Here is a 12,532-nt window from a genome sequence, read left to right as displayed (position 1 = left end):
TGATTCTATGCTTCTGTTTATACAACCAATGATTGTGTTAGCTTTTTGGGCTGCTGCCACACACTGCTGGCTCATATTTAAGTGACCGTCCCTTAGGACTCCTAGGTCCCTTGCACAGAAGGAATCATCTCCACCTAGGAAGGTGTCTGAGACCAGAGGTTCTAGGGCAGGCGGTCTCCAACCTTGGCAACTTTAAGACTTGTGGACTTCAACTCCCAGAGTTCCTCAGCCAGCAAAGTCTAAGGAGATTTTCGATCATTCAGGTCATGGTTGTCCCAAAAGTGCTTTTCCAAATGGCAATTGGACTTTGGAAAAGCATCTTTGGGGCTGAGACAAGAAGAAACTGGCAGACCTTGGAAAAGACCATTCAGCAGGCATTTCCTATTAAAACAGGGGTCGCCAACCTTTTGGACCTTAGGGACCACCAAACTCATCATTTTAAACCCTGTGGACCAGAGACCCTGGGAAAATCCCCCAAAAAGTCTGCAGGAAAAGTCCCCATCCCGTTTTTCTACCAATCAATCGTTCTTTATTTGGGATAGCAGGATATCATCTCCAGCTCTGTTCTCAGGGGGAGGGAGGGAGAGAGAGAGAGACTTTTGACTTCTTGCAAGGAAAGCAGCAGAAGCAGCAGAAGTCTTTCTTCCTGTCCTTCAAACTCCACCAGAAATGAGTCTTTGCTGGTGCAGCCTCTTGGAGCAGGATGTCTTGCGGGGTCCCAAAGACTCATTTCTGGAAGAGTTTGGGGGAGAGAAAGAAGAAGAAAGAAGCAGAAACAACCTAGTGGCCAGGCAAGGCACGTGGGGCAAGCTCCCCCCTCTGCCCTTTCCCCCTCCCCTCACTACCTCATGTTGTTCACAGTGTTCCCACAGGCCATGTGGGTGGTGCAGCCTTGTGTTCCCACGCAACCAGAATTAATTTCTTTGGGGGTGACATTTCTCTGCTGACCCACAAAATTTTCTCATGGACCACCAGTGGTCCCCGGCCCACTGGTTGGCAACCACTGCTTTAAAAGGCTTTTGACTGGTAATTCTAAGGTTGACTCTCATTCAATTTTAAATAATATTCACTATTTATTTCATTGCTTGGTAATATAGAAAGATGAGAGTGAGGTTAAGCTTGAATAGAACACACTGGAAGTATTAAAGAAGAAATTGGACAACCATTTGTCTGAAATGGTATAAAGTTTCCTGCTAGAGCAGGGGGTTGGACTAGAAGATCTCCAAGGTCCCTTCCAACTCTGTTATTCTGTTAAAAGAGAATCTGTCAGCTATGGCGACATGTCATCTGGAAGAGGACATCTCTTGGTGTTCATCATGTCCATCCATTTTTCATTTTTTGAAATATATCATTGTGAATAGTAACAATGTTGAGGGTTACAGTGCAGAACAAGTTTGAGTGTGGAGAGTCAGAAGTTCTCTGAGGATGAGCGCCGAATGCTTGGAAGAATAAACCTCTGATCCCAGTGATCTCAGATTGGATCGTACAGGTTTGAGTGTGTTTGGAAGAAAATTAACTGGGTTTTATTTACAAGACCCTTAGATGTAAGAAACAGTTTAACAACAAGCTAACGTTTAATGGCAATTATCTAAAACACAACAATCCTTTGTGCTTCTTCCATTTGCAAAGAAGACAGGGGATAAGGTTGTTTGACATAATCTTTGGAATTATACACATTAAATAGATTTTTCATTAAAAAGAGGCTTGTCATTCAAAATTAGAAAGTTATGAATAGCCTACAAGCTTAGGTTATGTTGTGATGATTACAATGAAATGCAGTCAGTTTTATTCAAATAGTTATCATTACATACATACATACATACATACATACATACATACATACACACACACACACAATATATATTTTCTACATGATTTATAAATAAACAATGTATAATTTTGGTTCCTTTATTGCTTTTTTATATCATTTTCCTTTCCTTTCTTTTTATATTATTCATATATATGGTTTTGGATTAAAAACAAAAGAGAAAATATTCATTACAAATGATAGTCCATTACATTTATCTATCAATATGATTTCTACCAAGACTATCTAGTTGATTTGTCTGTTACTGTACTACGCAATTGCTAAATAGAGAATAGAAAAAGAGATATCCATAAAGTCATGTATATTTTATTTCAACATCATTTGTTCTTTGGTATTCAGATCTGGTTTGAGCACAATGATGTAGCACTTGGGGAAGAAGATGCAGCCCAGTAGGCCAGCACTTGAAGCCAAGATGGAGAAGACCTGCACAGCCACCATGTACTTCCCTTTTGTACTCAGGTAAGCAGGCACAAAGGACACCCAAACACTGCAAAAGACCAGCATGCTGAAGGTGATCAACTTGGCTTCATTAAAAGCTCCAGGTAGATTCCTGGCCAGGAAAGCCACTGTGAAACAAACAGTAGCCAGAAAACCCATGTACCCAAGGGCAGAGTAGAACATGGTGATACTGCCTTCATTGCACTGTATGATGACCTCTCTAGGTTGGGAGTGCACGTCAGTGTCAGGAAATGGAGGAAAGATGCTCAACCAGATGAGGCAGATGACAACTTGGACACCAGAGCAAGAAAGGATGATGGTATTAGCAAAGCTCTTCCCCAGCCATCTCTGCATTTTATTCCCTGGTTTTGTGGCCAAGAAAGCAAATACCACTGTGATTGTTTTGGCCAAGATTGAAGAAATGGCTATTGAGAAGATGACACTGAAAGCTGCTTGTCGGAGGAGGCAGGTCACTCTCTGTGGGTGGCCAATAAAGAAGAAAGTGGTCAACATGGAAAATATGAGGGAGACCAGGAGGATGTAGGAGAGATCCCGGTTGTTGGCTTTGACAATTGGTGTTTCCAGGTATTTAATGAAGATTCCCAAGACAAAGCCTGTGGTTAAAGAGAGGAACAAGGCAATGGAAGTCAGGATGATCCCCATATTTTCCTTATAAGAAAGATAGTTCATAATTTTGGGAATACAGTGGTCTCGATTGCTGTTTGGATGTTGATCTTCTGAACATTTGGTACATTGTTCTGCATCTGAAAAAGAGCAAGAGTAGAATCAACCATAAAACATGTCCTTCGATGAAATACATTTTGTGGGTGAAACTATGGTTGGAGGGAATGATTTTGTGTGGATGAAGTCAATGCATTTCTTCATTTTCCTCCAGATAGAAGTTCTTAATGTTATTCTTTTCTCTTTTTTTAATGTCATGATTTCATCTGTGAAATTATTGAGAAAGAAGGAGGGTGGGAGGGAGATACCAAGGAAAGGAGAAAGGTCCACCATTTTAGTTTTACACTGCTGGACCTGTTGAAAATTGAAGTTCAGCCTTTGTCAGTGTTTTGGAGGATGAAGGAGCCCTCTTTCTACAATGGAATAAAGTACATCTGTCAGCACACGTGAAAAACACTACTTTTTCCAAAGAACAAACAAAGGTAAGTGAAGCTGCTTTCAGGATGAGCTAGATATGGTGTGGTGATATCAAAAGGTGTTCCTGAATTTTGCTTGTCTAGGGCTCAGTTTTCAAATCTCTCAAACTCCTTCTGGATCTTGAGCCTCTCTTTCACTGAACATTTCATTGTAATTATAAAGAACAAGATATGCCACATCTTTCATAATGGTCAAGCCTCTCTTGTACTATATAATTTAATGTCCTCTCTCAGTTTAGCCTCAATATGTTTTTGTATAATTCACTATGAAATAAATTTATAAAGTTTTTTTTTAAAAAAAAGCTAAGTCTTTCAAAATGCACTTTCATGGGTCAGGGTATATGGTCTTCCTGAAAGTCTGCTCTTTCTTCTTCTGTCACCTACCTTCCTTGGTGGAGATGGTTCCTTCTGCACATGGACGACAGTTGTAGCAACAGATGGGCTTCCCTTCCTGAGCCACCTTCATGAATCCTTGAGGACAGCTTTCCACACACCTGGAAAGAGGCAGGGGCTGAATAGAGAGAGGAAGAGTACACTGAAAATGAGCTTATTTTGGAAAAATAGCAAAGGGAGAAAGGTTTGGGAATCCCCAGGCTTAGCTTTGCTAAATTTGAAGCCTTTGAACAACCAGGAACTCATCAAACCTCTTGTTTCCTATTTATTTTCTTTTGTAATTCTTCCCACAGTACAAATTTACTTTAAATTCTCAATTTGTATGCTTGAGGGAAATTTGGAGGGATTCCCTGCCTTGGTGAAATAAATCACGTTGCCTCATGATTTAATTCACGGATATGTATTTCTCATGGATCACTGAACATCTAACCAAAGTTGTTGACTGCTTTGGAAAATAGAGTGTCAGGGTTCCAGCGATTGCCCTAATTAAATCATGAGCCTCGAGCCAAGATTCAAAAAGATTCAAAAAATTTATTAGGAGCAACATGCCAGCATTAACTTAAATAAAAGCCAACTCTGGAATACATAATTTACAGTCACCTGTGATCCTGTTTTCCCCCTCTCCCCTGGGTGTATCATAAATCAGATTCTCCAATGAAGCACATTCATGGGCTGAGTGTCATCAATCATGTTCTCCAATGAAGGATTTTTGTGGGCAGAAGATCCAGTAGTCTAGCTACAATCTTTTAAAGATAAGGGTGCAACTGCCATAATGCTCCTTCAGATTACCCCCCCCCCTTGTTTATGGCAATTTGAAAACAGGTATAGAAATGTTTTATGAGTTGACATAGAGACAACATCTGCAAATGGTGACCACAGTGAAGATTGTACTTGCCAAGCACTTGAAAGGAAAATTATGACAACTGTTAAAGAATGGATTTTAAAATTGAATTAGCAGAGATGGTGAAACCAGTTGCTTTGATTAGAAACAATGGACTAGTTAGCTTAACTGTGGACTTTCTACATGTTAAATACAATAACGGATGATTAACAGAGGGATTTGAAGATTATTGGGCTAAGCTGTTGACTGATTTTTATTATCTTTTACATATATATTATGAACAGATATTGGGTCGATTTGAATATCAGATAAAGATCTCCTCACCTGAAATATCTGTTTATTTAATATAGTATTTTTGTTAAATAGGATGGGAAAGCTTACAATTTTATAGACCCATTGTGCAAAGGGGAGGAGAATTTATTAGTTGTTTGTTTCAGCATCTAGCTGGGATAGCAATAGCATCTTAGACTTATATACCACTTTACAATGCTTTTATAGGCCTCTCTAAGCAGTTCACAGAGTTGGCATATTGCCCCCAACAATCTGGGTCCACATTTTACTGACCTCAGAAGGTCAGTCAACCTTGGAATGGATTCTTTATGTTTAATGTTAAATTTATTTGATCTTTGAGTCATTTCCCCCTTTTTCTACACATTTTTGTTGTTGTTGTGTTAATATTAGTGTTAGATGTATGTTTTTCTGTTTTTCCATTTTGCATTTTATTCTTCTTGATAAAAATACGGTAAATAAATAAGGAAACCTATTTCTGTCCCTGTCCCAACAGTGGAATCCTCTTGGTAAAACTTTCAGAAAGAGCTGAATGAAACTTTTCCTCCACCTTCTTCAACAGTTCCATCTTTGCAAGAGCTGTTTTCTTGATTGTAAATTTCACATCCAAGAATCCTGGTCTTTCTAGATCCCCAAATATCACTCTGCTGACAGACCCATTGGCTAAAATGATCCAGTTTATAATGGCAAGGTCTGCTACCAGCTCTCCTTTCTCATTCAAATACACCCCATTGATGCAATTATTATAAAACTGAGAAGTCTGAAGGAAAGAATGAAGCTGGAATAGAAAAGAAAATGGGTGATGTTACAAAGGATTATAAAAATCTCTACAACAAGGACCCTTACATTTAAACTGGGATGAAGGAAATATACTGAGGAACACAGAATAAAACTGTGTAAAATATCTCAAGTAACTTGCAATTCCTTTCAAAACCAATATGGTGAACAGATATCATTTGTCTCTTTCCATTTACAATTCTCACTGCTGAGTTTGGAAAACCAGTGGGAAATCTAGCAAACCTGCAGGTGTGCTATTGAGGTCCAAATTTAAAACCCTAAAGGAAATGTGCACAAGCACACTAGAAAAAATCTGCCACTGAAGCCAAAATGAAATAAAAGTTTCCTACAATGAACCAGTACTGTAAACAAGAGTTTTGCAGATCGATGGACAGCACATTATGAGAAGTATCTTGGCTTGCTTTGAGGATTACTATGGGTGCCTTTGTTCTACTAGTATGCTATGTTTATTAAATTCATTGAGGTCATAGATGGGTGACTTGGAATGGAGGATAGACCTCAGATCTTCACTGTAAAGGATTATTTCTTTTACCAGTTAAGCAGGGTGGGATTCAAAAATCCCAGCAACTGGTTTGCTGCCTGGTTGCTGGTTGGGCTGGCCATGGTGGGCATGGCCTACCAGAACTTCCTGTTTCCAGCTTCTGGTGGGCCTCCAGAGCCCAGAGAGGCCTCCCCTGGGCCTCTGGGAGGGTGAAAATGGCATCCCCCAGGTTGTAGAGGCCCACTGGAAGCTGGAAACAGGTCCATTTCATGACTTCCAGTACTTCTGGGAAGGCCGTTTTTCACCCTCCCAAGGATCTGGAGGCCTGCATCACATGTAGACTCCTGGGAAGAGTGGGGCACAGTGGGAGAGGCCAGCCAGTCTGTTGAAATACCAGTTCAGCAAACCAGATGTCACTTTAACATCCAGTTCTCCTGAACCAGTCCGAACTGGTAGAATCCCACCCCTGCAGTTAAAGTCACCTGCTTGCAGTTTTATGGAACATTCTTCAATCTTGGTTCTTCTATCATTTTTCCCAGTCCAACACTTTATCTTCAGACCTTGCCTCAGTTTACTTAACTCCTTAGCCTAAAGATGTTCCTCCATTTGCTACTGCTTGAAGAAGGCCTTCGATTACCCTGATGCTATTGAGGGTCACCTTCAGAGCAGGGAAAGAAGAATCAAAGAGGTTCTTAGCCAAGGAAGGACATCCATTTGGGGCATATGTACCCTAGGTACTTTTCCAAAAGGCAACTTCCTTTGTTTTTGCTTGAAGACATTTCCTTTCTCATTCAAGAAGCTTCTTCAGTTCTGGCAATGATGTAGAATACCCTGCAGATATTTGGTCATTAGCACTCTTTCTGGGCACCATTGAGGCCACTTGGAGGTTTATCTGTGCCTTCAGGGTCACCTGAATGGTGAAAATGGATGTGGAACCTTCTTGGAGCTACAGCAAGGACTGTGTTGTAAACAGGACATCATATCTCTACCAGGGGAGGGATTCTACCAGTTTGGCCCGGTTCAGCCCAACCAGTAGCTCTGAAGATCAGCTGGGAGCAAACTGGTTCACTCCGAAGATCAAGGTATTTTCTTTTTTTCCCCGACCATCAGCTGTTTTCCAAAGATCAGCTGTGCTGCGCGATTTTCTAGCTAATCTAAATCACACAGCACAGCTGATCCCTCCCTCGCTGTTGTACTGCTTTGCCCAGGAGGCTTCCCTGAGTCCCAGTAGGCAAAAAAAATATTTTATTTTATTTTATTTGCCTCTTGCACCTTAGGGAAGCCTCCTGGGAGCAAAAACAGGATGCTTTTGGGGGGGGGTTTGCAGCACCCGTCCCCCCCATTTTTGCTCCTTGGAGGCTTCACTGAGGCCCAGTAAGCAAAAAAAAAATAACCCAACCCATGCCCATCCAGTCACATGACCACACCCAACTAGCCACGCCCATCTAGCCATGCCCACAGAACCAGTAGTTTAAAATTTGCATTCCACCCCTGTCTCTACCCCTTTGTTGAGAGGGGTGTCAGGGCTCTGACAAATCCACCCCATTCAAATCTTAAGTCTCTAGCCACATCTCTCAGAGTTTAAAAAAAAATGATTTATTAGGAATGACCATGTCGGCGTTACCTGGGTGCAGCCAACACTAAGACACATCATTCATTTCACCCTTGACCCTGGTCTTCCCCCCACCCCTGGATGTATATTCTCCAAAGGGACACACCCATAGCCAAGTGTCATCAATCATATTCTCCAGTAATAATCTTGCGCGCCAACAGCTTCGGCTGCCTAGCAATTATCTGAAGCATATAAGGAATGCACTACTTTCACCCCTCCCTTTCTGCTGGCAACTCTGAAAGACCAGAGAAATATTTTTTAGTTGACAAGAGGACTGTTCAATCTTAATGTAGATTGCCACTTTGAACCCCCCCTCCCCATTTCAAACCATTGGACAACCATGATTGAGAATCTTCATAGACATTTGGAGCAAATGCTACCCTTGGACAGAATGGTAGCTTGAGAAGTGAAGGGGTCAGAAGTACAGGTAGTCCTCAACTTACAAAAGTTTGCTTAGTGACCATTCAAAGTTACAACAGCACTGAAAAGATAACTTATGTCCATTTTTCACACTTAGGACCATTGCAGCATCCCCTGGTCATGTGATTTCCATTCATATGCTTGACAACTGACTCATATTTATGATGGTTGCAGTGTCCAGGATCATGTGATCACCTTTTACCACTTTCTAACAAGCAAAGTCACTGGGGAAGCCAGATTCACTTAACAACTATGTGGCTAATTTAAGAACTGCAGTGATTCACTTAAAAATGTGGCAAGAAAGGTATCAGCTTTCGAAGCCATATTAGCACCAGACGCTTCCATACTGCCACATTCTTCAGCCTGGGAAAATGGGAGGGCGAATTTCTTGGAGTGTATGTGGTTAGACATAACAGCATTCTTCTTCTAAGTCAAGGTCATCTTATTTCTGCACCTGGTTGAGAGGACGTCTCAAGTTGGGAAGGATGGTGATTGGGGTATGAGGGGTGCAGGGGGTGGATGTGTAGTTTTTACTTATTGCAAAGAATCCCAGAACTTTCAGATTCAGGATTCCCCAGATGTGCCAGTTTACTATCCAAACAAAACAGAACTTTTGAGAGGATGTGTGATATGTAGAAATTACATATTATGACTTACACCTGAGAAAATGAAGAACAGAAGGGAATCAATGTTTATCTGATATTTGAACTGCGAAATGATTATTGGACAGTCTATAGCTATATAACTATATCTAATAAACATGTACTGTTTTGTAACTCTTTATGTTCTAAAGTAATGGCAGGTCTGTACTTTTTGGCTTAAGGATATGAGAAGGCGATACTAGGTTATCATGACCAGAAAGGAATTGGTTAATGATCTAATTATTACAGGTGATCATAACAGGACCATAACAGGAAGACAAGCCATGAGAACAAGGGTAGTTTCCAAGGACAAGGAAACAGGTGTTATGCTACAATAACAGGGGTGTGGCGTAGGGAGATATGTAGACTGTGAACCCAGGAAAGGGGCAGAGACTGTATATTTGAACCTGTATATAAACCCCAGCCCTCCTGGGGAAAATGTCTTCTGCCATGAGCAGAATTCCCTTTTGCAAAAGTTTCATATTAAAGCTCTTCTATATTGTTCATGTGTTTTTTATTCACAGGATGCCTGTCTCAGAGTTATTTGTTGGAGTGGAGGTTTTCTGGAACGCTGACAAAAGGTCTCAAAATTTGGCAAGACTCACTTAACAAATTTCTCACTTAGCAACATAAATTTTGGGCTCAATTGTGGTTGTAAGTCGGGGATTAACTGTATTAGATGCCCAAGTCAAATCATATTTTTATTAGACTGTGCTGGCCACCATAGTATTCTTGCTTGCAAAAAAAAAAAAAAGTCATAGAAAATACGTAGAAAAAAATAGAAAGAATACATTGCAAAATAAATGAGCTGAGTGAAACAGATGCAAAAGGGAAAACAAGAAATAGAAAAGAAATACCTGCCATGATTTCAACATTGGAGTTTTCAGGTTTTTACCATCTTTGAATATTGTCCACCTGGATCTAGATCTGGATAAATAAGCTGCATTCAAGGCCCGTGCCACAGCCCAAATTGTGTTATAAATGAAATAGTTATCCAGAGTCAGGATCTGATGAATCTCCTCTTTCCCCATAGCCTCCAGTTCTTCTGTCTGTCTACACCGTCGAAAATCTTTCACCGAAAAGGCATCTTTGATGTAGGAACACAGGAAGGAGTTTCTGGCGAAGCGTCTTGCAGAAAAATATAACTTCCAAAATTTACGAGAGCTTAGCAGTTTAATGTTGCTTATTAAGAAGGAAAAGGTGCTATGGATGTATCGAAGGGGAAAATCCTCCTCCATCAAATAAATAGTGAAGTCCCAGCGGATTGTGGTGAGCAGGACTTTTCCTCTAAGAGATTCAGTAAAAGATTCATAGATCATAATTAAAATATCAAATCCTGTTTTGATTGAAGTATAATCTGCATTGAAAATAAAAATGTTCACTTGTCTCCAATTGTGGAACGACTCCAAATTTAAAATCAGATTCTGAAAGGTTCTGGGAAAGGTTTGTGATAAAACTGGATAAATGCCATTCCTTATCAGCATGGCAGTCAATGTCCTCATGAAACTTTGTCCATTCTCAGTGTCTGGAGCAATCAGACCCACCAAAGTCCACCTGAAATGGAGGAGCAGCTTGACCATCCCTGGGTATAGGGTTCCTTCGGCAGGGAGCACTGAGTAGAAAAAAGGAAACTGAGTTTTGTCACTCAAAATCTGGGAAAAATAACTGTAACTGATCTGAAACAGAAAATAAAAGGAGGCACTATTTTATTTGAGGCCCGTAAAGCCAAACATCTACCCTGTTTCCCTCAAAAAACACGATCTACACTGAAAGTAAGTCCTAGCTTGATTTTTACACGTATGCCCAATATGAGTCCTACCCCCCATAAGCCTTAATTAAGATCCCACCCACTCCAGAGTGCACAGGTAAAAATTAAGCTAGGGTGGAGATGGGTGTGTGTGGAGCTGCCCTACTACTTACCTTTGTAGAGTTATACCCAGGCCTCGCACACCCCAACATCTGCCTCACCAGTCCATTTCTTCTGCATCCGGCAAGGCTGGCAAGGCTTTCCTGAAGGCATCTGTAGCTGATAACAAAGCTCTGGATCGATCCAGAGCTCTGTGATCAGCTGCAGAGGCCTTCAGGATAGTCTTGCCGGCTGCAGAAAAAGAAATTCCTGAAGGCCTCTAACAGCAAAAAGGAGGCCGGGGGTGATGCGCCCAAGTGAGGTTAGATGGCATCCCCCCAAAATAAGACCTAGTACTTTTTTTGTTGGCAAAAAAATAAGACAGGGTCTTACTTTTGGGGAAACACAGGTATTCCTATGAAGGAATTATTCTACTCCCTGAAATGAAGAAGCTTTTGTAGGGGCATCTCTGGTCATTCTGCTCTTCATTGCTTCTCTACTCACATCAGTGGAACATTGTGTTCTTGTATACAGCCAAGAGAGATACACAGAATAGACATTTGCCAAGAAGGAGGTGTGTCTGCTCAGATTCTTCTCTCCCACTAGATAGAACCTTCATAATTAATTAATTATGAATTAATCCTTAATTCATGCAATTCTGATGATAACACTTTGCTCTTCATTTATAGCAGAGTATATCTGACTGAACGTTGACTAAAATGGTCTCCTCAGCAAAGACACACCTGTGGGATTTTGTAAGTGCCCAACATGGTCGAAATCTGGTTGGAGATGCCAGTCTCAGCCCCTTCAAGAACGGCCACTGTGTTTCTCTGCCTTCCACAGCTATAGTTGGGAACATTGGCCTCCCCATCTGAAAGCAGGTCCAGCAAACTCTCTGAAGTCATTTGGGCATTGAAATAATTTTCATAGATATTATAACCCAGGGTGACATTGGATGGAATTTTGGGATTCTGGTTAATGTCTTGGATGGCAAAGAAGAAGGATAACATTTTTGAATATTCTGAATCTGTGATCCTGAAAGTGTGAATGCATTAGAACATAATTCAACATATTAGAACCCATAATATCCAATTTACAATCTTTTTTACAAGAAATATTTGTTGTTAACAATATTTCGTTAATGCCAAACTTAAAGACTTATCCCACCCCTAAAAGTGCCTAACAGGGAAGATTGTAACAATGAAGTTGTAAAGGCCAACTTCTTTAATAAGTCCTTCAGTTCAGGTCTTAAAGTTCTCCGATCTAAGCATAGTACATAAAATTGTCCGTTACAACATTTTACCTGTCAACGATTTCTTCAGCCTCAATCACAATAATACATGGACAAACAACCAATACAAACTCAAGGTAAACCATTCCAAACTCGATTGCAGAAAATACGACTTCAGCAACAGAGTGGTCAATGCCTGGAATGCCCTACCTGACTCCATTGTTACAGCCTCAACCCCTCACAGCTTCAATCTGTCTACTGTGGACCTCACCCCATTCCTAAGAGGTCCTTAAAGGGGCATGCATAAGTGCACCAGCATGCCTACCATCCCTTTCTTACTGTCCCCATTTATCTGTATTTACTCCCTTTGTTCTTGTTTATGTTCATACCTATACTTGTTATGTTGTATATGTTTGACAAATAAATAAAAAATAAAACAAAATAAATATTTTCAATCCAGCTTGGCTGGAAGTTTTGGGGGTGTTTCATTATATATATGGATGGATTATTTCAAATCTCCAAACAAAGAACTGATGTATTTGAAGAGAACTCTTGGAT

General features: G+C 40.6%; 1 protein-coding gene across 1 annotated transcript; it reads right to left on the bottom strand.

Annotated features, from left to right (window-relative positions):
* Nucleotides 1–2,134: 2,134 nt before the first annotated feature.
* Nucleotides 2,135–11,753, bottom strand: LOC113426766 (vomeronasal type-2 receptor 26-like). Its single transcript, XM_087948595.1, has 5 exons — nucleotides 11,487–11,753; nucleotides 9,755–10,042; nucleotides 5,496–5,723; nucleotides 3,808–3,934; nucleotides 2,135–3,030 (listed from the first exon to the last, which is right to left on the bottom strand). The coding sequence occupies exons 1-5, from the start codon at nucleotides 11,751–11,753 to the stop codon at nucleotides 2,135–2,137; spliced, it is 1,806 nt and encodes a 601-aa protein (XP_087804721.1).
* Between the last annotated feature and the right edge of the window lie 779 nt (nucleotides 11,754–12,532).

This window comes from Notechis scutatus, unplaced genomic scaffold (assembly GCF_049901735.1).
Source record: "Notechis scutatus isolate UNSWTSFEM ecotype Mainland unplaced genomic scaffold, rNotScu1.2 NSCUCTG21, whole genome shotgun sequence".
Classification (NCBI taxonomy): Eukaryota; Metazoa; Chordata; class Lepidosauria; order Squamata; family Elapidae; genus Notechis; species Notechis scutatus.
Note: the sequence above shows the minus strand (reverse complement) of the source record. Positions and strands in the feature narration are given on the sequence as shown.